The following is a 27548-nucleotide window of genomic DNA, read 5'->3' on the forward strand; positions in this document are numbered from 1 at the left end:
GGGCCAGAGGCTCGCCCAGCTGCCCCGCTGAGTCCTCCTTGTGCCACTGTCCACGTGGTACTGGGTGGTGGAAGGGGCAACTTCAGAATTGGGTGGCTCTGGATTGAAGCACCACCAGGGCAGACAGGTTGACAGACGGGAGGAAGGCTGCCCCCAGGTCCTTCATGTCTCCCTGCTCCCACCCCTTACTCTTTCTCCTGGTGGCAGCCGGGGACACTCAGCTCACTTTGCTTCCTTCTCACCCACCGGGAAAGCGGTCAGCCACGTGGGGCCCCATGCCTGCTCTGCCCCCGCTCAGCACACGTCCTGGGCCTGCCCCTGGGCCTCAGGTCCCTCTGTGTATTTCCTGGCTGGACTGGGGTGGAGCTGGAAGGTTCCCTGAGGCTGGATGAGGCGGGGTTCTCGAGCCCAGCGCTCCTGGGGCTCAGCCTCGGGGCTGTGTGGGAGCCCTCAGGAAGTGGCAGCTCCTGTGCCTGGAGGTGGGGCGCAGGGCCCGCCAGAGGATGGCATGTTCCCACCGGTCTGCCACGCTCTGGGCATGAAGCTGTGGCAGCGGCAGGTGGAAGTGAGAGGCTGCTGATCCTGCCCACGTCCCCCTGGCCATCAGCCTTCCCCATCCCAGACCCCAGGCCCTGCTCCCCACCATGGCCCTTCTCTGCTGGGAGTCCCTTGGTGGGCTGGGCACAGGTTGGGCACAGCATCCTGCCCAGCACGGCCTCCTGGGCCTTCACTTCACTGGGAGGGAGGAGGAGAGACCTGCCCAAGGGCTCCCATGCCTGGTGGCAGCCTGGGCTTTGGCTTTCTGGGGCAGCCTGAACCCTGCCCCACCGACCTGCGAGGGTAGGACGCTGGAGGGCCTCAAGGAGGCAGCACCTCACTCTCAGCTGGTGGCTTAGCCTTGCCCGCCTGGCTTAGCTCCTGAGCCTCAAGGACCCCATGGGGCTGGAGGGCTCAGGCCGAGCAGAGAGAAGATGGGGGTCAGAGAGGGGTTGGGGGTGACACTGCACTGAGACTTGAGGGGTGAGAAGTAGCCCCATGACTAAGGGGTGGGGCGGAGAGAGGGTCCCTGCAGAGGGAGAAGCAGGCAAAGACCTTCTAACCCAAGGGAGCCCCGGGGCTACTCATCAGCCCCACCCCCATGCTTCAGGCCACAGCGGCGGGGCCTCCAGGGGGTCCCCAGCCCAGCCCAGTGTGGTGGAGCCCTGGTGTGGCACTGGTGATGCCATCCCAGTCTGGGCCTCAGGGCTGCCCTCCCGGAAGTGCCAGCCCCCCGTATTCCCAAAGGCCCGAGGAAGACACTTGGAGCCTTTACTGGAGCTCCGCGAGGTGGACCTGACTCAGGTCGGAGGACGGGCAGGCAGCACCCCTGGCGCTCCCCCTACCCTGTTCACTGGCTGGAGAGAGGCCAGCGCCAGTCCCTTGGCGAGTGTCTGCCGCTTAGGAACGCGCCTTATCGCAGGCCGACAGCAGCCGCCTCCTGGCCTGGCAGCTGGCTGACTTTTTTTTTTTTTGCATCACGGTTTTATTTTGAAATCACAAGCAATTCAAAGTGACCATGGTGAGGCCTCTGTCGAGATTGTTCAGCAGAGTTGCCCAGTTTTATGACTAAACAGTGCAGCATTTTTCAATGAACTAACTGTCAGGATCCTCTTCAAAGAAAAGTATTGCCTCCATCTGGGCTTTTCTTAGACTAGAAACACAGGGCGGAGAACTCTAAACATCGACATGCCCATCCCGTCTCCTCAGAGCTGCACACTGGTCCCCGCCTGTTACCCCTTTTTAAACGTTCTAGATTGGCCACCCGGACCTTCTCCTCATCCTTCCCAGAGGACATCCCGATCTCCCTTGCCTCCAGGACTTCGCACGTGGCAGCTGCAGCCTGACTTGATTCCTCAGCAGAAGCGGCCCCTCCTCTGTCCTCCTCCGAGCTCCTCACATGCGTCCATTCAAGCATTTATCCCGCCTTCCTGCTGATTCTGTATTTGCCATTTTTGAGCAAAGGCCTGTGTTGGTGTCACCCCTGTAGCCCCTGTGGCTCTGGGTGTCCAGCACCGATTTTGTGCCTAGTAAGGAAGGCTGTCAAGGGAGCAGATGAATCCAGAGAAGCCTGTGGAAGCAGGAAAGGAACGGGGACAGAGCTGCACCTTCTGTTTAGCTGACAAACAGGCACTGGCCCGAGGCAGAGCTGGAGTCGGTTTGTGTCCGTGTCAACGGTGGAGATCCTCCAGTGGCCTCGCATTTTTGAAGCTGAGTTGGAGAAGATCCTGATTAAGGCTGTTTGACCAGGTGACAGTTGGAGCGGACAGAGGGAAGAGGAGAAAGAGGAGGCCCGTGGGGTCGGGGGTGCCATGCCCAGGCTGCTGAGGTGGTGCACTCCGATGCCAGCCAGCACCAACCACAGCCACGGGCCCTGGGCCCCAGGTGAAGGCCCAGCCAGCACCCTCACTTAGTCCCAGCAGCCCCAGCGCAGGGCTCGCACTGCCCATTCACAGGCGAGGAAGCAGCAGGGAGAGGAAGCGTTGTGTGCACACTCCCACAGCGAGGGGCGGCAGAGAGAGGGCAGCCAGTGTCAGGCGCCCCCCCAGGCTGGGCCGCTGCCCGCACCAGCTCTGGTCCCTGGAGGCTGGCAAGGCTCAGTCCTCTGCTCCCCCTCTTACTCCAAGAAGAAAAATGTGGCTTGACCGGCAAGAGGAGGAAATAAGCATAGTTCTGCTTTGTCTGGAGGAGAGGGACCCTGAGAAGGGCTTTTTGCAGCCCGCCGGAGGCTGGGAGACAGACCGGCGGCCACCCGCGCGTTCCTGGCCACTCCCACCAGCAGCTGACTCACCACCCCCGACAAGGGGGTGTCACGGAATCAAAATGCCCGACCTGCTGCCCGTCGTGAAATACCCACCAACAGAGGAGCAGGTACCTTGGTTCACAGCGTCCTGTCCGTAGGACGCTGACGCTGCTTCCTGTCAGATGGCTACAGCTTGCGCTTGTCCCCAGGAGAACCACAGCTGCGCTTTACGGGATAAACAAGAAAACTGCTGGTCAGATACGGTCCCTCCTTTGCACCTGGATTACGTTTCTGTAAAGTCTCTGTTAGAAGAGTGGGGTGGGCAGCCCTCCAGGCTGGAGGAAACCTTGGACTTTTCCCCGCTGTGCCAAGGCATCTTTGTGTTTGACTCACTTTTTCAGATAAAGACAAGGCCACACCGCTCGGGGCCCAGCAAACACACAGGCATCTTGCCCACTTTCAAGCTCCCAGAGTGTATTTGTCTAGTGGGGGTGGGCCACCCTGTTTATCTGCATGATAACCTTTGGACAAAGTTTTGGCTTCATGTGACTGCATGGAAATGAAGGTAAAAAATGATGATTGCTTCCAAGAATTCCAAGGGAATTCTTAGGAGACAAAGAATTTGGGAAATAGTCTGGCCAAGGCAGGGCTCATGACTCGGGCCAGCCCCAGTGAGCCTCTCTGTGGCCCTCGAGGTGCTCACGGGGCACGGCTCCAAGCCGAGCTGGGCCTGGGACCTGGCTCCAGGGGCCCCAGCTGTGTGGCCTCAGGCAGGCTGACTCCCTTGGCGCCCCCCACCTGGTCAGGCTCTCTGCCTGTGCTCGCCCCTTAGGGACTCGGCGTCTTGCTCCTGCTTGCTTGGTCCCCGGGACTCACAGTGAGGCTGTCTGCCATCACCTTGGGCGACCGCAGATCTGTCCATGTTGGTCTCTCAGAACCAAGACCTTCACCCTCAGGCTCCTTCTGGGAACTGGTCATCATGGAATATGCCTTTCAAACTTCTGAGAGTCCACCCTCTGACCTCCACCCCCTGTCCCCTCCGCGTGCTTGTCTGACTACTGCTGGATTCTTCTCTGGCCTCTAGGCATAGTTCGCCTCTCCTGTCCCTGGTCAGGGGTCCACTCAGGTCATGTGCTCTTCTCTTCCCCGGGTGCTCTCCAGGGTTCTCCACTCAAGTCCTCTCCTGCCCACCTGTGCCCTCTATCTTGCTGTCCCCTGGAGTCCCCTCCCCTCTGGCCGAGGACTCACACCCGGGGGAGAAGTGCTGCTACCTACCAGCTCTGGCTCTCACAGGCATTTGGACCAGCGACTGGTACCTGGAAGGTGACCAGTACCGTTCTGTAATGAATTATACTGGCTTCTGTAATCGTCATTTCCCTTTGATTTTACATCTCCTTCATGCTCCTCAAGCTTTGGGACCCCTTCTCTCTTCCCCCTGCTCAGATGATCTCGCCTATTTGACAGACAACAGAGGCTTCGATGTTGCGGCCGGCTCTCCCTCCACACCCACCACCACCTCTTTCTCCTCGTCACCAAGGAAAGTGGACCCATGTCCTGAGACGGCCCCCTCCTCTAGATCCTGAATAATGCCATCACTTCCCTTCTCAGAACCGGTCCGGGGGAAGCTGCCGTCTCCACGCCAGAGCTGCTTGCCCCTCCTTAGCCAAGGGAAGTCCTCCCTGACCCTCCTGCCTTCCCAGCTCTCACCCGCCCTCCTTCGCGAACTCTCCTCTTCCTTCTCCCACCCGCCTGGCTCCTCTTGGGAGGGTGGCCAGCTCTGCGCCCCTAGGTCGCCAGGGCCCATGTCGGGAAAGCCCTAGGGCTGATGTCCTCTTTCCCTAGTTTATCTCGCCTGCTCCCGTGGCTTTAATTACACACTGAAGACACTGGCATTTTGCCTCCCCACCCCGAGCACCTGACAGGTGCTAAGTATTCAACAAATACGAAAGAAACGCAGCTTGCCTCCCTCCACTCTGGGTCTCAGACCGGGGGACACACCTGCACACTCCCCGCCAGGTTCTGGGTGCCCGAGCAGACCTGGCGACACTCTGCTTCCCTGCGGCAGGTGGCTTATCCTGAAAAGAGAAGTCACCGTCTACTGCAGTCAGCACTTACCAATCCGACAAGGAGGAAATAGGATCTGGGGCAGGGTGACTTTTTTTTAAAATGAACATTACCAAAGTCATCTCTCTGACACTGCAGGGCATCCTGCGTCCTCCAGATTAGCAGCTTCCCAGCGATTTCCGCAAATAGGGCCCTGGGTGGGTGGGGATGGCAGGGGTGCAGGAAGAGCCTTAGTGAGACCCCCTTCCCAATCCTGCCCATCCACCCACCCTGCCCCTTCCCAAGGAATCAGAACCCATATTTTCTCTAGGCCGCATCACAGCAGATACAAATATTGCCAAAGATCTTAGGACCCACAGTGACACGGAGGGCCGGAGGGCCCCCACGCTGCCTTGCACACCAGGGCTCCCTTCACCAGACCCTGGCCTACGTGGTGCCCAAGCCCGGCAGCATGCCAGCGTCCTGAGTGCCACTGGGTTTTGCAACATGATGGGGTGTGGGTGACAGATGACATTTGAGAAACTAATCAACAGTGGCCTTGGTGGTATTTGGAAGGCGTTGACTCACTTAAAAGTAGAGAAAACCTGAGAGGGACAAGATCTGAGTATTTCACAGGCGTGCCGCCATTTGACCTGTTTACATACTGGGCATGAAGTTTGGGCAGGCATTCAATTAATGAGGAGAAGATGGCTCCTGGTCTCAGTGCCACTCACCCTGCCTGCCTTGCAAGTGGACACAGCTCATCCCGCAGCTTGGCTGGCAACCAGACCAGGCATTCCGCTCAGTCCTAGATGCTAGAAAGGTGGGTCCCAGGGACGAGCAGCTTGCTCAGGGCCACTTGGTGCACAGTGGGGCCAACTCAGGTTTCCTGACTCCTAAATCTGGCATGTCTACTCTTTCAACTAGGTTTTGCTAGTAGGTGGGCCAAAAAGCCTCCCTACAGTCCTGTCCCATTCAGTGAGGGAGAATAAACCAGTTAACCAGGAACCATTCATAATTGTGTTGCTCCAGCCTTCTTGGCCTTGAGGGCTGGGAGGGAATGCACTAAATGTGGTAAAAGCAGCCTCCCCGCTGAGGAAGGCTTTCCCCTGTCCTCTTAAACCTCACAACACCAGAAGTGGGGTCCAGGGCTCAGACAGCTCAACCCTCGCAGACACTGAGACACTTCAGAAGCTCTGATTTTCTAAATTCTACTGGAAATGAAAACCTTGTGGACCAAGTCACCACTTCGATCTTTCCTTCTCAGATACAGGCAACACCGGCCAAATTGTTTTAATTTCCGAATTTATTAAAATGATTAACCTCAATACTGCAAGTGCATGTACAAAATATTTGTAAAAAATGTTTTTAATGAAACGTTAAAGAACTTACCTCAAGTGCTGAAAAAGTCCTTTTTTCATTCTTTCAGTACAAGGAATACATTGTATCTCAAAAGTATTACAACTCAGCAAACCAATTTAAAACAGTAATTTGAAAAGCGATTGAAAATTGAATACATGTATTTTTATGATCATTTCCTAATTCTTACAATGCCAAAATTGTTACCAATCATTGCATAAGCTCAAGCTAAGGGTTTTATTGAATGCAACCTCACCAGAGTGTGAATTTTGCCACGCCACACAGTGAAGTTTTACAGCAGAGCTGAAACAGCTCCGAGGCCCCTAACTTGGAAAACGGAAATTAGGTTTCCCTGGAAGGCGCCAGCAGGGGCCGCTGAGCGCTTGCGCACCTCGGCTTCCTGAGGCAGTGACCACATGGGATGTCACAGCTCAGACCCATGGGAGGTTGGCCTCAAAAGGCCGCAATAATATTAAAAGAAATGTCATAAATAAGTTACTAAAGTAAGCTTAAAAATGGAGAAAATTGGGAAATGTGGTATTTTGTTACTTCTTAAGATTGAAATTCCTGAAATGGGTATTGTATATATTTCAAGCAACAGTTCAAAAGTTAGTCTCTTAGCCTCTTCAGAACACTTCAAAGTAAGGTGGGAATAGAAGAGGCGACCCACTGCTCTCCGGCATTTCCTAGACGCGGGCTCAGTGTGACCTTCCTTGGTAGCACGCGTCTCCCGCTTCTCTTACACAGGGATCCCGTCAGGACGGGATGTGGTCTGTAAAGCGTTCTGAATGCCTCGGGGCACAGACCTGGGGGGCTGCCCCAGGTCACGAAGTGAAGAACTCAAGCACAGGGGGCATGAGTGTGTGCAAGAAGTCAGCTGCACGGCCCACGTTCCACCTGAGGGATTAAGCTGCACTGGACAGACCAGGATGCGATGGCACAAGACCATAGAAGCGATTCCTTGAGGAACATGAGAAAAAAATTCTCAATTTAAAAACCTCATAAGAATATTAACTTCTATTTGGAACCTACTAGCACTAATTCACTAATTTTAAGGAACTTAATTTAAATGATGTCCTCGGAACTTGGAAGCAGGTAGGAATCAACTGGTAATAACAGGAAGCACTGGGGGTCTCTCCACTGGACTTTTCATTACCTGCAGGCTCCTTTTAATATTTTAAGACATGGGCTACTTTTCTACAGATACTACACGAATCCCCTAAATTGATTTTACTTAGGAACACTGTATATCTGAAAGTACATGTACACATTTCCCAGAAAGAAAGAGACACACTGGTACAGATTTATATTCCCAAATTCTTTGTCCAATGATTTGTAAAATAATCCAGAGAAACAAAAGATTGAACATAATAAAAAATTTGGTCATTAAGTTACTTAAAATTCTCTTCTCAAAGTGCTTCAAAAAACAAATTAAATCTGACTCCTCTCTTTAATAGTCAAAAAAATCTTTGATACTTTCATACATAAACTAACATAAGCCAGGAACTCCCACTGATGCAGTGCTTAAAACTATATATTTATAATTTCCTATTTTATTGGCATGAATATTTTCTAAACTTAAAAACCTTCCTGGTAAGTTCTTTTAATTTCTTATGACAAAAATTTCTCACAACACACAAATATTTACAACATATACATTGTTTTCAGTTCTTTACATTGAATTTCAAAGACAGACATTTTTATAGGTTACCACAGAACAAAAGCTGTGACTCATGTTTTTATTTCATAAACTATTATAAGTTAAAGTGAATAGTTTAATATTCCTTGTAGCATTTTACAAGTGCAACAGAAATCTTGACCCAAATTAAGATAGCTGTAGTTCATTAGATAAATGTTGTCATCACATTGTTCACAGCAAATTTTTGAAAAAATAAGCACCAATCATTCTTGCAAAGAACAATTTTATCTAAAAGAATTGAAAAGTGTTAAATACAAGGTCTTTAATTTACATGACAAGCAATAAATACGCTGTATTGAAACCCATCCTGCACACTGCCACCCTTGTACACATTATGTACTGAAAAGGGAGCCGTCAGCAAGTAATTAATTGTACTTAGAAAAACGAACAAAAAAACAAACCAGTTTGACTCCCAACCTATGTTTGCTATTTTGACCAAGGCCATAAACAGTGCACCTGGGCTAGCAAACTGTGAAACTGACAGAACTCCAAGGGGGGATCATCTAGCAAATAAATCAATAAGCCAAGATCATTGCTGGTGATATTAGCATATACTAGAAAACCTTAATATGCTGCAAGTATGATTTGTTTTTAAATTATTGTTTAGTTACATATTAAAGAGCCAGTTGATGCTCTTAGTTAAAAGAAAAAAATTGTGTAGCCACATTATTGTTTTCAACGTCTGGTGTGGAGAGTTGCTATCACTGTACAATTTTGCTTGAGCCTTTATTTTACAACAGGGCTCTCTTTACCTCTAACTCGGAATTGCACGTAAGAAGGCTATTTAAAAAGTACAATAAAAATCTGCACAAATCAGACTTAAGAAGAGTCGGTACACTGTACACTTTCTACAGTATTATGCTGTTAAGTGAAGAGACATCAGAAGGGCTGCCACTAAAAGGTTTCAGTTGAGGAATAACTGAGTGGAATTTCTTTAAAGTAGTTATCTCAGGTCAAATTAAGACCAAGAGCTTATGCGTTAAGCCTCAGGGACTGATCATCTCTTCTCCGGGAAGAAATGTCAATATCTATGGAGTCTTTCCCAACTATCAGCCTCAGCCGCTTAGCTGGAGGAAGAGGAATGAAATCATCCTCAAAGTCATCGTCACAGTCCTCCTCCCCACCCCCCTCTGAGGAGTCGTCGTCTGTACTTTCCTCCTCGTACTGACTGTAGTCATCGACTTCCATTCGAGACTCCAGGAGAGAGAGAGGGTTGCTACAGCACACCCCATTTTCATGAAGCCCCTCTGCACATGGCCCCCTACTTTCCTCGTCCCGTTTTAGCTGGATTTTTAATTTTGTAGAACTATTGCCTGATCCTGAGTTAAATCCATTATTAAGCTTTGCTACATAGAGATTGTTATCGTTCTCGTGGTCTTTACTTAACTTGATGCTGATTTTTGAAGAGCTCATCCCATCGCTTTCTTGGTCATTTGTCTTGCTGCTGCTATCGTGACGCCTGCGCAGAGTCAATTTGGGAATCCCAGAGTTATTTTCTAGGATTAACTGTGCATCATACCTTGTGATTCGCCTCTTCTTTTTACTTTTTGCAGTTCTGAAGCTGTCTTTCATTTTGAAGCTCTCTGATGTCACAACTGAACCGCCAACTGGTGAAGGGGCCCAGTCCGCGTAGCTCCCGGGCCCGCCCTCTGCGCCGCTGTGCTCGCCCTGGTCAGAGTGGGACCCCGTCATGTCTGGCACCACGCTGGCCCCTCCAGGGGAATCATGCCCTGGAGCTGATTCCTCTGCTTTTGGCAACTGTCTCACAAGTTTGCCTTGTCGGGCTTTCTTTCTGGACATGCTGATGTCACTCTTATGACACTTGGCTTCCCCCTTCTGGGCAGTTTCGAGAGCCCGTTCTTCCCACACTGCAGGGGCGGGCTGCTCGCGACTGTCTGGGCAAGATTCCGTCAAGCTGTTTTTATAGTCATCCAATGTATTTGGTTCAAGCTTGATGTCAGAGGTCTCCTTCAAGTTCATTCTTGTCCTCATCGACCGCCTGGTTGTGTAGGTGCAGAGCACGCCCTCCACGGGTGAAGGCGCCCCTTGCCCCGAGTTCTGTCTGTGTTCTCTCGCTGCGTGTCTAGTTAAGCACCCACTAGCTATTGTGGCTTGTACTGGTCCCTCTGGCTCCTTATCTTTTTTGATGGGCAAATTTTTATATAGAACTACTTTAGGCTCTTTAAGTACTAGGTTTCCCATTTCGAGTTTTCTCGAAGCACTCTTTTGCTCCAGCCGTTTGCAATGATTTCGTAATTTTATCTTTGAAAGTAAAGGCTTTGTAGGCTTTTTCAGTTTCTTTGGTACCCTGGAGTTATTTATATGAGTTAGCTTAGATGAGGTAGAGTTGGAAGCAGCTGGAACTCTTGACATAGATTGCCGTGTTAATGTTCTGCTCTTACTGTTCTTTTTCACACCAACTGAAGATTTTCGGTTAGAAGCTGCAAAGTTTAAAAAAAAAAAAAAGGGATGAAAAACAGCCTTGGTGACACAGTAGTACAAAACAATGCCAAAAACTGTTAGCTGGGAAATGTCTGGATCACACAAGCATATGGCAGGCAGACCCCCATTCGGTTTTTGCCAGTACCAAGCATTCCTACATGGTCCCTAGTTCCCAAACTTCTGCCTCACGATTGGAGCACCGATTCATCCTCGAGCTAAGTAATGCTATGGTTAAAGAGCTCCTGGCACAGCAAGGACCAGGATTTCACTCTGTCCTTCATCTGTCATAATGCTAGTCCAAATGAAATATTTCTTTTCCTGATTTGATATTTTACCACATAAAAGATTTGAAGGAAAGCTAAGTAAAAACCATAGTTCTTTTCCTCCTCACAAGTTCTAAAAATCATCTTTAGATAGGTTCCTAAAATCCATTCCTCATGAACTCCAAGTGTGTATCACTCACCCAATAAACCTATTCCTAAAAGGCTCTGAGACAAGTTCTCCCGTGGTGGCTCAAACAAGGAAGAAATCCTAAGGGCCATCCATTGTGACTCCCAAGAGGCAGTCCCCGAACACTGCTGTGGCCTGTCCTCGGTGCTGTTCCCTCGGCTCTGCAGGGCCCGGCAGACTGCGAGGGGCCACAGAGCTCACTAGGCCCCGGCCCTCCAGAGCCTGCCTGCGGCCAACACTCCATCGCATCGGAAGAGGGGAGCAGCACCCTGCTGGGTTACACTCCAGGACAAATGGGGAATTCAGCCTCCTTCCTCCCAGCAAGGACACCCAGGGGCTGGATGACCCTGCTAGGGCAACACCCTAAGAACTACCGTGACCGTTGAATGGCTTCTCCAAAGGCTTGTATGTGACTCAAGTTTAAGCTACTCCCAGTGAGCCCCTGACCCTGCCACTGACTTTCTCTGCTTTTCTCTACATTTACACTGTGAACCTGTATTTGTAGTGTTTTATGAGTCAATTTTTCAACTACTTAGTCCTTCTCATTGCCCCCACCAGAAAATCTCTACCCCATCAAAATAGCCCTTTCAATCAGTCACTAGGAAAGCGGAGATGCACCGAGTTAATAATCACCAGCTCTCACCAGGAAATAGCATACAGTGCAAAGACTGTGGGTAAGGCCAGCACGCCACCCAAAAAAGATGCGGCGGCTCACCCCACGCCTGAGGGTTGCCAGGGCGACTGCTGTTCCTTCTGCGTGGCTAAGCAAGCACGCTGCCATTACATGTTACTGAGAGATATAAGAATGTGCTAACAAGCGTTCCAAAAATATCAAACTACCAAGAACAGAAGGACCCATACCCAACAGAATGGCTCACAAATGGCTTCAGGGTGCCCAGACCAGCAGAATTCCTGGGAATGCGATCCAGGGAACCAAGGTGCTTCTCCGTGTGGACTGCTACCAAGGAGGCCACTTATTTTTAGCAGAGTTTGGATGCCATTGAATTTGAGAACAACCAATGTGTTATGTACTGGAATTATGCAGAACTAGTTAGAAATTATTTTTAAAATATAAGGCTATTCAGGGCATTCCTTTGCTAAAGGATTTACGTTTACATGTCTTTTTTACACTGAGGTAATGGGCTTACCAATGCAAACACGTTATTAGTGTCCAGCGCTTTGCTTTCTCAGATGCGGCCATGAAATCCTTTGCTCAGCCATGACTCTTCGAAGACTCTTCCATGACCAGTCTTAGTGGTTCTCAACCTTATTTTTCCTTTTCCTAACCTACTCGTTTCGTATCTGCAGTAGCTCCTGCACAGTGACGACACATACACCCTTTTCTCAATAGCCATCCCCTGCTATTTGGATCCAGCCCGTGCACCCCTTGGAGACAGTCTTTGCCAATCTCTGACAACCTCCTTGTCATGAAAGCCAGCAAACACTTTTCAGCCCTTACCTTTCTTCCTTTTTCTGTAGAATGTGACATTACTGACCGTTCTTTCCCCTGAAAACTCCTCTCCCCTTGGCTGTCCACACCGGGGGCCCTGTTCTGCCATCTGCCCTCGGCTGCACTGCTCAGGCCTCTGCTGTCCGAGGCCCTTTGCAACTTCACACACATTCCCTGGATACACCTGCTCCCCTATGGCATCACCATCTACACGCGGGCAGGTGCCAAGCCACTTTCTCTAGCCTGGCTCTCCCCTGAATTACAGCTCCTATCGCCACACACCCTCCAGCATCTAACTCTCCCCTGAGGGTCTCAAAAGCCCTCACAGTCCACATGCCCGAACTGAGCTCGCCAGCTAGGCTCACAGCTGCCCGCTTCTAAGTTCTCCATCTTGGTCAACCACACATCTGTCCAGTTGGCCAAGCGGAAACCGAGAGGTCATCTTTGACTCAACTCTCTCTCACTGCCTCACTCAGTCAGCCACATCCCCTGAAGTCCACTCCTGCAGTGTCACGAGAACCGTCTCCTCTCCACTGCCAACGTCACAATCACCTGCCTGAATGGCAATAGCTTCCTGCCTTTTTCCATTGCTTCCCCAACATCCCATTCTTCACCATGATGTCAGAATGATTTTCCTAGAGCACCACGTCACTTCTAGGCTTTGAACAATTTAATACCCTAATGTCCTGAGAATAAAGTCCAAAATTTTTTTAAATGGCAACATCCTCTTTCTCACCTTCTACTCCAGCCATGATAAATTTACTGCCTCAAGTTCTACAATCATCCCCAAACCTTCATTTATGAAATCTCCTCTGCTTTGAATATGCTTTACTTGCCCAATTTTTCACCCCTTTAAGCCTCAGCTTAGGAAACATGTCTCTCAGGAAGCCTTTCGTGACTTTCTGTATCAGACAGGTTACCCTTCCTATGTATTCTCAGAGCCCTGGGGCTCTCTTTACTCTGACACTTTGAGTAATCCATTAGAGAAATCTCATTTTACGGTAATTCTGAATCTGGGCTCTTTTCCTTCCCCCTCCTTCCAAGAGACTCATTGTTAGTTGACTGCAGTGAACCTCTAGCAAACACTTTCATGTGTCTGTGCTCTAAATAGCACAAACTAGACTGGATCTAATACTACATATTATTTCAACACAGATTTCACTTACATGTTTACATATTTATCAGTGTATTCTCATTTTAGCTGAAAAGCGTTATCTCTTATCAAAAGTCCAGCTAAAAGGTGTGATCAAGGTAAAGATAAAAAAAGACACAGATAAGCTGGGCAAAGAGAAATGTGGGCAATGTGACTTCAATACAAGTACAGTAACGCCAAGGGCTCCTCACTGTCCGAGAAGGTCTGTACTATCTTGGGGCGGGTTTGAGAATGTCAGTGACAGAGGGCCAAAGGAGGAAGACGCTGGCCACAAAGGCCAACTAATAAAATCTATCAAGAGCCTAAGGATTCTGACATAGTACAGGTAAGATATGCCTATGGCTATGCTGGCTTCAGCACTAATACACCGTACGTGACTCTTCCCTTAGTGGCTGGGACAAATCCCAAATGCATAACCTAGTCAGGAACTTTAGATGGAGAGACACATTCTTAGCAATTGTTATATATTAGGTACTGTAAAAAACAGCCAAATTAGTGTGATCTCTACTCTTAAAAGCATTCTTTGAAGTAAGAGCTATTACATGTATGTGAAAACCAAGCTCACATGGACTGGTGTGCCTACGATTGTCCATCGATTAAGTGACAGACATGGGATTTGAACTGAGGTCTGTGGCTCAAGATCCCAAGTTTTAACCACTCTTATTACAGTGCCAGTCCCAATACATGAGTGAAGGACCCATGGCATGGCTGTCACAACCATTTCAGGATGTCCTCAAACCCTAAGGCGGCCCTGCACGGGCGTCCTGAATTACAGCCTGGTGCAGGAGCAGCAGGACAGCAAGGTCGTCCCGAGCGCTCAGAATGCACCCACCTTCTGTCCCGAAGTCACAGAAATGCACTAGGATGGGAACCAAGGTGGTAGGAGGGTCACACAGCTCGGCACCTTCAGAACTTGAGCGTCCAGAAAACCCTCAACAGTACTTTACAGATATTAGTTCAAGTTTACCAGGCAAGATGAACAGATTCCATCTTATGTGATTGACACACACGGGCAACAGCTGCCTGGGACACCTGCTGGAAAGGATTCCCAGAGAGCTTGTAGGTTTAGCAGCAACATGTTCAGATCACTCAGTGACATCTGTGACAGGTGACAGTGAGAAGTGGTAACCCAGCCGTTATCTCTAGGACAAGTGCTCCTTAGTTAAAATAAACCTGGTCCACTGGCCAGGTCATCTTAGGTTTTGCACAGACTCACGACCTTTCTAGTGACTCACATCCCATGTCACAGCATGGGGGGAGGCCTAGCCATGAATGCACAAGAGGCCTAAAAAACCAGAACCTCTTAATAATGGCATTAAAATTCAGGTTTGTGGACTGAATTTGTGGAAATGGACTTCTTGTTGTCTCCTCTCTCTGCATGCTGAAGTGAACAGCCAAGCTGTGACTCTTGAGATACCTTTCAAAATCAGATCTGCGTGGAATGAAGAAATAATTTTTCTTCTAATTAGGCAGCAATGTTTCTTTAAAACGAGTATACATGCTATTCAAAGAAAGCAGTTCCCATTGGCTACAAAACTCTACATGAACAGCAGGAAAAAGGTGGGCAACGGTGCACGGAGAACATGTTCTGAATCCACATACACCATGCGTGCCCCCTTCCCTTAGGGGAGAGCCTCTGGCTTCGCTACCTGCTGCAGCTGCAGAGCAGTCTTTCAAATGGGTAGAAGGGTATGGTTGAGACACAAACACCAAAGAACTACAGCCTAAAATACATGGAAGAGCCCGAGAAAACACTGCTGCCGACCTGATCTAGCACACCCTGGTCTCGGAGATGACTGGAGAAGCCTCGAGCCCCTACAGAGCACTGGGCCACCTCTCTCAGCTCCGACCTATGACTCTCAGAGTCAGTCACACCAACTCTTGAATTACTCAAAACAATCATTCTGCAGAGAGGTAATTCGACTAAAGTAATCACCCTAACATAGGCAGTCCCTGGAAAGTGCACTTATTTCCATCCTGTAATGCTGAGACCGCAGCTCAAAGGGACGACTTGCTCCCTTCCAACTTAGGCAACGGCATTTAGTCTGCTCTGCAGTCTGTGTGCCCACGCCCTCCCTGGAGCAAAGGCATAAGCCCGGGTCTCACACATCTTTGTACCTCTTTAACAGTAGGCTTTTAGTAGGTATTCAGTTTATTAGTAAATATTGCCTAGTTACTACACTCAACACCTCCCCCCAAATATTTATATTCTGATCTTTAACACTGAGTGGTGTACTGTATTCAGTATCTATACACTAGTAATATAGTTAATGCAGAAAGACACAAACACCCCTATGAATGTCACAGAGCCATTCAATGTGGACCAGCGTGGTGGCGGTCTCCCTAAGTGTCTCCATAAATGTATACATTTATAAAATGGGCTCACAAGTCTCCAGTTTCACCAAGGAACCAGACTCAGAAAACAAAACATTGATTATGCTGCATTTATTATTAAAACCAACAGTCAACAGTGAATGACAGGCTAACTGCCCTTTTTTGTTCACTTTGGACATTAAAGACTAGAATAGGAACACAGTATTGCTTTTACACTACAGAGGTTATGCTTGGCCTCTGGCTCCAAGCAGCACACAGATTGAGGAATTCGTGGCAGTGACATTCACCAGCACAAGGATCACCTTCCCTGTTCTCTGGGATTTTCAGCAGGGGAGGGGAGCCCAAAATCATTGGGTCTCAGAGGGTGCTTAGGTGCTAACAAGTATCTACAGACATTTACAGTGCCAAACCAGGTGTAACTGGGCACCACCACGTCAAAACTTTTAAACTTTATTCCTGTCAGAGACAAGTCAGACTACAGAGCCTATTACTTCAGTGGCCACTAGAGAAAATGGGTGCTACCGAGATGAAAACCTGTAGCAACTGGAATGGTTTCAGGACTTCAAAGCTCCACAAACACGATGTGTTTCTTTTGCGCATTTAGGCTTTCTTCTCTCTTTTCTCTTTATTCTTCATTCTCGTTTTCCAGTTTCCATTAGGTCTTGCCCCCACACACAACTGGTTATCTTAAGGCTTGCTTCTCTCTCCTTCTCATCTCTCTTGCTACTTCAGTGGCGGCTAATACAACATGTCATAGTGTAGCGACATCCTATCACAATTCTGAGTCTGGTAACTGGTGGCTTGGTGAATTGTATCAGGCAGGCTGGGAGTAAAAAGGTGGAAGCCTTGAGGCCAGAAGCTATGAACTGCCCAGGCCCATCATGCATCCTACCCGACTGGGTAGGTGCAGGAGCACGTATGTGCCCGATTAGACTCTACCCAGTCCTTTGTCTTCTTGCAGGCTAACATCATCATTACAGTGAAACTAATGCTTTGAAAATGTTTCTCTCACACACATGATGACCCTGGGACATATGATGATGAATTTTATATCCAGTTACTAAGTACTCAAGAAAAGCAGACAACTCAGTCTTGAGTACTGACCGGGCCGCATCTCCAGGTGGATGCTGACTGCCGTTATGCTCACATCACTGCTACAACTTTGCAGTGCTGCTGAGGCGCACGAGTCCCAGAGTTTCTCTCAATATTTAAAAGATCAAAACGACTGAAACAAGCTTTAGAAAGCAAACTGTGTGAAAATACTTAAAAAAAAGGAAAAAAAAGACAGGCTTATGAAACCTCCCTTACTTACTTGCGTTGGGTTTTTCCTGAGAGGGGTCTGCATCAGTGTTAGAGCTGACAGACTGACTGTCTGAACTTTTGCTGCTGTCACCTAACTTTTTAAGCCTATTTAAACGTTTATCTGTTTCTCTGAGTCCGTATTTGCTATTGATAACAGGAGCAGGTGCAGGCAGTCCCACTCTGGATTTAAAAGCACCAGTTCCTCGTCTGAAAGAGAAAACAGCACAGGTTAAACGAAGAGCACGCTTACTTGTATTACAACAAGCTTGGCTGTTGAGGGACTGGGGCCCCACTGAGAGGCGAAGAGCTGCTGGGGCCTCAATCATCACTCGAACTGACTCTCAAAGGAAATGAAATATGCATATAAAATTAATGCAAAATCCCCTCTAAACTTGAAATAACAAAACAGATTGCTATGACTACTGCCAATTGATTATTAACTGCTCTTGAGAAGCTCTTGGGCCCTATAGAACTTTATGTGCAGGTAAAAATAGAATGAATTCTCCAACTTCAAAACTGGTTAGTACTAAAATAATCCACCTGTTAATTTATTCTAGCTCTGTTCTGCACAACTTAAAACCACATTACTGAACACTGAGACTTAAGGAATTAAAAAAAAAAGGAGAATTTCATAAATTAAGTCATTACTTAGAACATAACGTTAGATGCAAAAGAAATTCTGTATAAGGTGAGGCTTTGTAGTGAAAATCCGACTTGTGGAATAGTAATTACATCATTCCCTTAAAGTTATTGAAATAAACATGAATGATCAAAAATAACAAAATATTACTAAATAAAAGAGTTGCTTTTACCATTGGATAGCTTACTTTATGTTTATATAAATTCTTCTGATGTGAGGGTGCTTAATAAGAGTGCTTACTAAACTTAATTAAGGAATCTAGCTTTGCATCTTGGATTTATTCAGTGTATAAAGATGTATTTCCACTTAGCTATATTCAAAAGATTAAGTAAATTATAAATTAACAAATTTTAAAAAAGGCATGACATACTGCTTGTAAAAAAATGAGAAATCTCTTCAGCTAAAGTTGTCTTCACTGACTTGGCCTTAGCTTGTTAAAGCCACATCGTAACAACCTCTGAACTTGTGGCAAAGTCGCCAACTGCTGCCATCACCAAAGCACCCCTGCCTTCTTCCCTAAGGCCCCACGGGATTGACTACTGTCAGGACTGAGATGGAAAGAAGGCAGCCTTCTCCCCCAGGGAACCAGAGCGCTCTGCCTTTCGTCAGACAATGATTCTATTTTCTCCCCCTACTCTCTTACCTTTCAATGCCGGGAGCACAGAGCTAAACCTACTGGAAACTATTTTTGGCAAGTAAGGTGAACATTCTTGCTCCTCACCTTCCTAGAGTGGGTTTGGAATTCCATTTGATTAATACTGCTGTAAAAACAACACACTTAATGTGTGGCTCCCTTGGTTTCTTTTCTGGAAGGTACATTAGAAATCACTGCAGACCCCCCGGGTCATCCTCACAAAGGTGAGAGACCAGTCATACTCCACATCACCTTAAATACATGCAGAAAGGGAGAGAATACATCCCAAAGGCAAGTTCATTTCATCTAGATTAAGAATATAATTTATTTTCAGATATTCCATTCCTTTTACCATAACCTGTAACATTTCTGTGTGATTTCTAGATAGAAGGGCTATACTTAAACACAAAAATGATCATGGTAGAATTATCTTTTTATTTTTTTGGTAAAACTCTACCATTTATACGTTTCTGTATGTCTGTCTTTGTAACATATGAAAGTAATACATGCTGTGCTTGCTACCACAGTGCAACAATTCTAGGACTGATACCCGTAAAGCAAGTTGACAGTACTTCCCATGCTCCAAGGTACCTGGGTCAACCATCTGCAATGCCCTCCCCTGCTCCTCTGACCACAAGCTACATACTGATTTATGCTATGGTTTATTTTAAGCAAACAAAACCAAAACAGGATAATTACATTTTATCTAGCAACCAGTTTTTTTATCAGTCCATCATGAACAATACATCTGCACTGAGTATGTTCTAAAAGTCGTACTTCTTACAGCAAATGAACGTTCCATACTTTACTGACTCCTCATGGTGACTACTGACAGTTGTGCGGCTGTTTTTTCTCTGCCACCACAAACACTGCTGCTATGCTGCCCTTGAAACCAAATCCTGACTCACTGGTGCTCCTAATTCCCTAGGTCAGATTCTTCCCAATGGGACTGCCTGCCAGGTAAAAAGGGTGTGCTTATATTAACAATATTGCCAGATTACTTTCTCAAAAGGTTAGAGCAGTTCATAGCCCTCCCAACATTGTATAAATGCCTGACACAGTATATATCTTTAAGTTTACCAAGTTGACAGTGGAAATGAACGCCTAATTATTGCTTTAGTTTCCTCATTTATAGCCATGGTTTTCTGTGCAGCATCCTCCTTACCTTTCTTTTCTCCTGGGGTCCGTCTTTTCCTTACGTGCTTATAGGAGCTTTGTGTCATTAGGATTTCAACTCTGCCATCCTGTACTTTTTTCTCCTTCGGTTTATCATTTGTCTTTGACTTTATTTACTTTAAGCCATTCTTAAATTTTCAAACAGACCATTTCTTGTCTTATATCTTTTCAAAAGATCTCTACTACCCTAATATTAGACATAGTCTAATTTTTTTCCTAATAGTTTTGCATTGTTTTAAAATTTAAGTCTTTAATCCATTTTGAATTTATCTTGTATATGGTATGAGATGGGGGTTTAGCTTGGTTTCTTTAGGGTGCACAATGAATTATGGCAGCATCATCCACTAAAGAAGTCATTTCCCTACACATGGTACTGAGATCTCATACCTCCCTCAATTTTAGGACTATATTTGTGCCCTCTTACCTACTTGTCCATTTCTGGGCCAGTATCATCAAGCTTTGACCACAACTGTTTCATAGTAACTTTTAATATCTGTTAAGGCAAATCTCCCCTAACTATGCTTTAGGTATTTTTCTTGGTTGTCATCATACTTTCATATAAGCATTAAAATAATTTGGTCCCTCAAATTTTTGGTCCTTCTTGAGTTCACCACTCATGCTGTCTAGAGGGAAACCTGCACCACTTTATGCATGTATTGCAGCAGCTACTGTGTTAGGGTGCCTACAGCCCAGAGGTGGGCACCAATGCTTCCCAGACACCTCACGCACGATCTCAGGGCCTCTCTCCCTTCTTTCCTGGGCCACCTCTCACCCTTCACGCCAAGCACATTGTGTGGTGCATTCCCTCTCGGTGTGCTGTCCCCACAGGGCAGTGCGTTAGTCTTGTCCACCTACAAGACCTGGCCTGAGGTGACGGACTATCTCATAACTGGTGAGCTCCTTTGGCCAATCTCATTATCTTACCTGATTTCTGGTAAGGCAGAAACAATTTGGTGTTCCTAAGATTTTCAACAATATTCACAGCCATGCTTTGAATCAAAATGTTCAACTACAGTCTGATAACAGCAATGCACTGCTCTGGATTAGGCCTTCCCATTAAAAAAAGGATCTACCCATGTTTTTATTTGTTACTCACACTAACCTTGTGGAGTAGGCAGGATCTGATTGTGAGAAACTAAGGCCCACTGGAGAGAACTGTCTGCCTGAGGAACATGACCACATGAGTAGTTCTAAACCAGTTAAAGAGCGCGATTTCAGGGTTGGTCTGAAATCCTGAGTATGTGGTTACATTTTTCAGGACAGCCTCCAAAATCTTATTTAGCATATCACTTGCTCCATTCATTCATTCATCAAGCACCTATAATGTACCAGGTACTGTCATGGAAGCTGGTGATATAGCAGTAAAGGAAAAAGATAAAAATCTCTACCTTCATGGGGATTATATTCTAATGGGAAAATAACCAAAACCAGAAGATAATTTTATAGCTAACATTTGAGTATGCTGTTTTAGATGCTTTATTTATAGTACATTTAATCCTCACAGTAACCTGATCAGATAGCTTCTGATACCATCCCCATTTTACAGATGGGGTAATTAAGGCACAAAAACAGCTTAGGTTGCCTAAGATCACCTAGCTAACAAAATGTAGTCATAGGATTCCAACTCATGTGGTCCGACTCCAGGTGTTGGGCACATAACTGCTATACTATGTTGTCTCTGTAAAATGATTCTGAAGCATTATTCAACTATAATTGAACTATGTCATGGATTAAAGGGTCTTTTCGTGGCTGGTCTAAGATTCAATCACTGAGCTACTTTCTACCAGAGAAACAGCTATGGTAGTACCATGACGCTATACCTCTGCTCTCTCCTGATACTGGGGAAAAGCTCTGGCCACAGAGAGAGAAGGGCTATGGGACCCCTAGGGACCCACCATCCCTTGGCTGGCTGGCTACATGGGTGTTTTCAGTGGAAGAAATAGCACTACTGGGTATCTTTGCTCACACTTACAAAAGCAATATGGAGTGGAGAGAATGAGGGCTTTGAAACGAGGATCGGAACCCAGGTCAGCCTATTGAGCCTAGTGCAGCCCTTTTCTGCACTCACAGTGTGGGCACAGTACAGTTCTCTCTCCCCAGATGGCCATGAGGACTGAATGAGTCAGGGCCAGTAAAGTGGCTAGTTAGTACAAAGTATGTGAAACGGGCTCAACAAATCCAGGCTTCCTCTGCTCTGTGGCTTCTTCAGGCTGCACTACCTGGGCAAAGGGAGCCTGCCTGCAGCAGCAGCCCGGGCAGGCGTGGGAGCTGCCTCTCTGAGCTCCAGTACGCACAAGTCACTGCGATGAGCAGTGTGAACAAGCAGTCCTGCTTAGTCACATTTGGGGGATCTCTACAAGGACTCTAGAATCTTAATGAGTCACAAAAAGAGGTTCCTCACCAGGTTAAAAGAACCTGGGAATTATGAAGAGTATGTGCATTAAAACATAAAAACTCCAAAAGACACAGCTTGGTGATACACAGGACAACTTCAGATTTACATGATTATCAGCAGTGAACTTCACTTGCCATTTTTGGGGCAACTCCACCCTGGAGCCTTGTGGGTGTGCATGTGTAAGGTATTTCCCATTGTCTCCTTAAGGACATTTGTATTCAGATCCCCTCTTATGATTAACAGCTGGTGGTTAACAACTGTAAAGCGTCAGGTTTCAGGGCTCTACGTAGTTCTGCATCCTTCAGGTTTGCTTAATCACACTGTGCGGGTGCACGCTGCAGACAGTAAAGACCACCCCTGCATTTCACGGTGAGGAGTCCATGGCAGTTAGTCATCAAGCGGTCAGAAGAATATAAAGCTGAGCATCTTACTCGATACTTTACCTTTCACAAGTGTAACATTCGCAGAACTCATTATTTTCTCCAAAAAACCCATCTCCATAATAACAAGAAATTTCTTCTCCAGGTTCAATATCTCTTAGAGCCTTCACACATGCTGTATCTCGACCAGTGGACACAAACTGAAATAAAATTAACTCATTAAGAAACTCAAATCTGAAGCAGAAACAAAATACCTGAGATAAAAAAAAGTTTATGCTTACCTTACAGTTAGGTCTGCAATCTGAAAAATGTCCAAAAGATAAAGTCAATTAACTGTAGGTTAGATCTGAAACACGAACAGTTACAGAAATCTGAAATAAGCTTTTCGTATAATTTTACTTCTGATAGAAGTTTCGGTCTCAAGTTAAAGGAATCTTTATTTTAGTAAGTTTATGAAAAAAAAGGTATTTTCCAACCCTCCTTTAAAGGAAGATAAAGGTTTTTCTCAGTTTGATAAGGGCACTCTAAATTTTAGCAGCTCCACCCAACCCTAAGTGCTAACCGCTAGAAATGTTGCTTACCATGGTTTATAAACGCAGCAGGACCAAGCCAGAGCTGAGCACAGTTTTTCCGTGTGGAATACATTACACTGAAGTCGTTTTCTCCATGTCTAAGTAGCATGTTCTCCTCAATTTCTGAAAGTTCGGCAATACAACCCACCAGTAATTCTATTTTGTCATTTCGTTTCCTGTTTAAAATATGTGATGTTAAAAATTGGTAGTAATTATAAATAATAAGACTTCTCTTAATAAAATAAGCCTGTCCACTAAATACAGGACTTGGGAAGACCTGGCTGCAAGTCTTTCAGCTGGTTCACTCCGACCCCCCCCAGACAATCACCTCAGGAAGCCCCCAGCTCTGCACCCCAGGGACCTGTGCAGCTGCCTCACCCCTACGGGAAGCTAGACCGTCCTCCAGGACAGGCTACCCGCACCGCTGAGTCCCCTGCAGCGCCGAGTGCAGTGCTTTGCAGGCAGAAGGGACGCAAATACCTGCTGCACTGAGCTAACATGCTGACACTAGATGAAGGAGACAGGGACAGAGTCGTGAAGGGCCACAGGGACCCAGAATTGGGATCCCATCCTCCAGAGCAGCACCACCCAACAGAAATGCAATGGAAGGCAAACATGGGATAGTCAACGGTCTTGTAGCCAGTCACAAAGTGAAGACAAAACAGGTGAAATGACTTCCAGTAACATATCTCCAAATCCTACTTCAGCAGGTAATCAGTGTAAGAAAGATTAATGAGAAATACAATATACAATCCGGCATGCTGATCACATTTACAACATTTCTTAATTCAGACAGGCCCCATTTCAAGGGCTCAACAGTCACATGTGGCTGGTGGCTACTGCACTGAACAGGGCAGCTCTGGAACCCGAGATCTCAAACCTCCACAACTGTCTGTAACACAGGGAGCGACAGAAGCTGATGGGCAGGCCTGACGCATCCCAATGTACACTCACGTACACACACTTGTCTGGAAGGCTGGGAGTCATGCTCTTTGCCCATTCCATTTTTAGTTCCCACACCTAAAAATTTTTGCCATAAAAAATACTGGGGGTGTCATATGAAAGGGAATACCCGTTTCTTCTGGGAGACAAGATAGGGAACAGGTATTAGATGAATGATATATTCATATATTCCCTCTTTCATGTATGGTTTTTATCCCTCCAGGCTGGGCTCACCCTTACTACGCTTATTTAAGCCAGCGCACATACATATTTTAGGCAGGCAGTGTGCTGGGAAGTTTCCACCTGTGAAATCCCTAGGATCACAAAGGCTTCTACCCAACCTTTCTTCCAGGTCAATAAAAGACTGACTCTGGAAACCAGGTTACCCATCCCTGGCATCCCTAACCTTCCAGCAGTCCCATCACTGAGCAGGCATCCAATTCAATAAAAGGAGAACAAAGCACTTTGGCTTAAAGACAGGACCTGGCTCAGGTCAGACTTCCTCATCTCACCACCCTGACGGGGCTGCTGAGCCAAAGCACTGGCACAGAGGTGGCACCTTTGGGGTGAGCTCTGGCTTCATCCCTTCACATGACACTCTTTAGCACCTGAACAGTAATTTAAGAGAGAACTTTAAATAAATGTACTTGATGGGTTTATACTAGTATAATAGTTACCACTCTTTCGTTGCAACTATTTTGGCTCCATTTTGTTCTGATGAGTATCTATTACAAGGCAGTATTTCAAATCCACTGTCAGTTGCAAACATTCGCAAGTAAATAAATACCTAAAACAGAAAAAACATTGATATTCACTTCATATTAAGTTGCTTATTCTGTTAAGACTTTCTCACAATTATAAAAGCAAACCACCATCAACAATGTACAAAATTTAAGACCTTAAGTAACAAACTTTGTTGTTATTTAAAAACTTCACATATTTGAGTATCCATGGCTGAGTTACATTACTCTGACAGTTCACAGTACATTTCATTTCGAGATGTCAGTTTTCTCTTTGGACTGTCATATAAATGATCTTATGTGTTATTAAGTTTTCATATTGATTAGTTTTATAAAAAATTGATATAAAATGTCAGTATTCACTAAAATTTAGCCTTTAAGTTTCCTTTACTCTTAACCCAAACAGATAAATAGTATTAATCTTACTAATAAACCTACATGTTCCTTGAATAATTTCTCTTGCATTTTGTTCTTGTTGAGAAAATAGTGCCGTGCCCATTCACCCGAAGTTAGACATTTGAAGGCTTTCTCCAAGTGCTCGTCTTTCTTAAAACGTTCAATTACTTCCTTTAGTTCTTCTTGCCTTCCTTTAATTGGCCGGAATCTGAAAGAAGTCCGAACAGTAACTTTAGTCGCCTGCCATCATCCTCAGGCCTACTGTCAAGAGAGCATGAGAAGGAAAACATAACCTAAAAACAACAGGCCTAACAGAAGAGAGGGACTGGTTATCTTGATAATTACTATTCAAGTCATGCTGACTACCAAGAACAACATCTTTCTTCAAATTGCACTTTAGTATCTTTATTTCACTGTTCTTACTGACTGAAGGTGATCAGATGATTCAAATGAAAAACTGCCTGATTCAGGCTTTTACTAGTCATCTAACTTGGAAGGTACAAAATGAAGGCTCTAGAATAAATCTAATCTAATTAAGAATTAGAATGACAAGAATTTTTTAAAACATGCAGATTCAAGCCAGAACAGTGCAAGGCAATGAGCTTCAGAAAAATGATGAAGCAAAACAAAATCATGCCATAAACAAAAACGTTCTCCATGTAGACAGAAAAACCTCAAACTGAGTATCCCAACAGGTCTTGAAACACACCTTGTCAATATCCTTAATCAATTTAATCTTTGGTAACTGCATTCAGAGAATATTAAGGGTGCAAAAAGTCCAACTCTAGCAGCAGTGATGCCATATTAGTGATGTAAGGAAAAACCAGGTAGAATTTTAAAGGTTCCTTTTGAAAATCAACTCTAATGACTTCAGAATATTACATTGCTAGACAGATAACACAGGATACAATCATGCTCCAAGTAAGACTTAATTTAAGTCCCTCATTCTAAAGCTGTGTTCTCAATAAAATGTGTATGATTAAAGGTACTGGGATCTCAATTATCAAAATTTCTTCTCATGTAATTTCATTTGGCTTATTTTCCCAAATAGTTTTTTTTTAAACATCCAATAAGAAATTATAGACTGCTATTCAAATGAAATACATTGACAAAACAATATTAGTGGCTCAGGAGAAAAAAAAAATTTGAACTATGCATCTTACTCTAACATTTAAAAATGCATATATCATAGACTTAAAATCTAAAACTGAGATACATCTAGCACAAACTCCAGCAAAGGAAGCCTTCAAGCATACTCTTTTCTAGATAAGCTAGCATGAATATGATTCATAACATTTGAGTAAGATCTTAAGCCACAATATTTCACCAAAAATTATTTATTATGTGCTTTGTACACAGGTTATGGTGAAAAATCTAAGTGATAGAGAAGACATGGCCACTGTTCTTGAATGGAAAATTTAATTGGGACTAAAACACATATCCGTGCATCAAACAGTTAAGCAAGGCCTCAGTGTGCAAATGCATGTTAACATGGTACAAACTAAATTGCTACAGCACTTTACAGTATGGAAATTATACTAAAGTGTAAGATTTGTTCGGGAAGGGGTTCTGTAGTTCATTCATACTGATACAGGCAATAGGGAAGTGGGTAATTCACCTTTCTAAAGAAAAAGCAGAATACTTGTACAGGCAGGAAAGAATCGAAAGAAGGCAGGCAAAGTGAGAGGAAGTCTAAGCAGAGGACCCTAATAAAGCTGGATTCAGAGATGGGCAGGGCGGGGAGAGTCAGCTGGCAATAGTGAAGAAATGCTCGAACGAGGAAGAGGGAAGAGATGAGGTCCTGCATAGGTGCGACACAGACCTGGACAGGATCTCTCGAGGACTTCAGCTATTTTCATGCATGCTGACACCTCTAGGAACTTACCAGCTTAAGACTTTATTAAGCTCTTAGTGCTCTTAGGCAGAACTACACATTCTAGAGATACCATATGAAGAAATGGACAAAGCCTTATTTTATTTTCCATTTCAATCAATTAGCAAACCAATGAGTGCAAGTTGTTTAAACAATTCAGAATGTCAGTAACGAGGATGTCAGAATATGGTGTCAGAGAGCCACCACTAAAATAATCTAAACATCTGCAGAATAGCGTTTAAGTATCCAAACTTCCACAGAACTGTAATATAAAACTACCTACTTGTAGCCATCGCAAGTGATTTTGTCCATCACTTGGAGAATTTCTTAGAAAAACCCAATCTAAACTCTAAACTCATCTTGCTGTAACCCTACACTTAGGGGGTTATACGAAGGACAGATAAAACAATCAAGCAGCCATTAGCTAAGACATACCACTTTAAGCAATACAATATGTGAAATGGCAGGAAACAGTTAACACGTTTTATGCAGTGAACAGAAAAGCAACAGTTCACTCTGAGCAAATATGATGCATAATCCATGATGTTAAGTGGCAGGGCTACCAATGACAGAAGAGCCAATCAATCTTTAATGTGGAATTAACCAATGGTGACACTATTTTATAAAAACTGCATGGCTTGACACATTAGAAAGCAAGTTAAAATCAGGGCTAGATTCACCTAAAGCTCTTACAATGACAGAAAAATAACAGACCTGAAATGGCCACTAGCTACTCCTGACAGACGTTATGCGAGCTCGCCACTCTGAAACATGCTGCTTCCCATCTAA

The 27548-nt window shown here is 45.6% G+C and overlaps 1 protein-coding gene across 7 annotated transcripts in view; it reads right to left on the minus strand.

Annotated features, from left to right (window-relative positions):
• Positions 1–6110: 6110 nt before the first annotated feature.
• Positions 6111–27548, minus strand: part of KMT5B (lysine methyltransferase 5B) — a 57276-nt gene continuing 35838 nt past the window's right edge. For 6 of the 7 annotated variants that reach the window (XM_017674170.3, XM_037002425.2, XM_037002422.2 and 3 more), the window contains 7 exons: positions 24929–25094; positions 24428–24537; positions 22818–22984; positions 22518–22537; positions 22300–22436; positions 17022–17218; positions 6111–10321 (listed from right to left, as the gene is read on the minus strand). In XM_017674170.3, coding sequence (XP_017529659.2) covers positions 8853–10321; positions 17022–17218; positions 22300–22436; positions 22518–22537; positions 22818–22984; positions 24428–24537; positions 24929–25094 — 2266 coding nt within the window. In that variant the 3' untranslated portion in view covers positions 6111–8852. Of the gene's footprint in view, positions 10322–15803; positions 16533–17021; positions 17219–22299; positions 22437–22517; positions 22538–22817; positions 22985–24427; positions 24538–24928; positions 25095–27548 lie in introns of those variants that run through there. The other variant, XM_037002428.2, reaches the window with a different exon arrangement.

The sequence above is a fragment of the Manis javanica genome, chromosome 11 (assembly GCF_040802235.1).
Source record: "Manis javanica isolate MJ-LG chromosome 11, MJ_LKY, whole genome shotgun sequence".
Classification (NCBI taxonomy): Eukaryota; Metazoa; Chordata; class Mammalia; order Pholidota; family Manidae; genus Manis; species Manis javanica.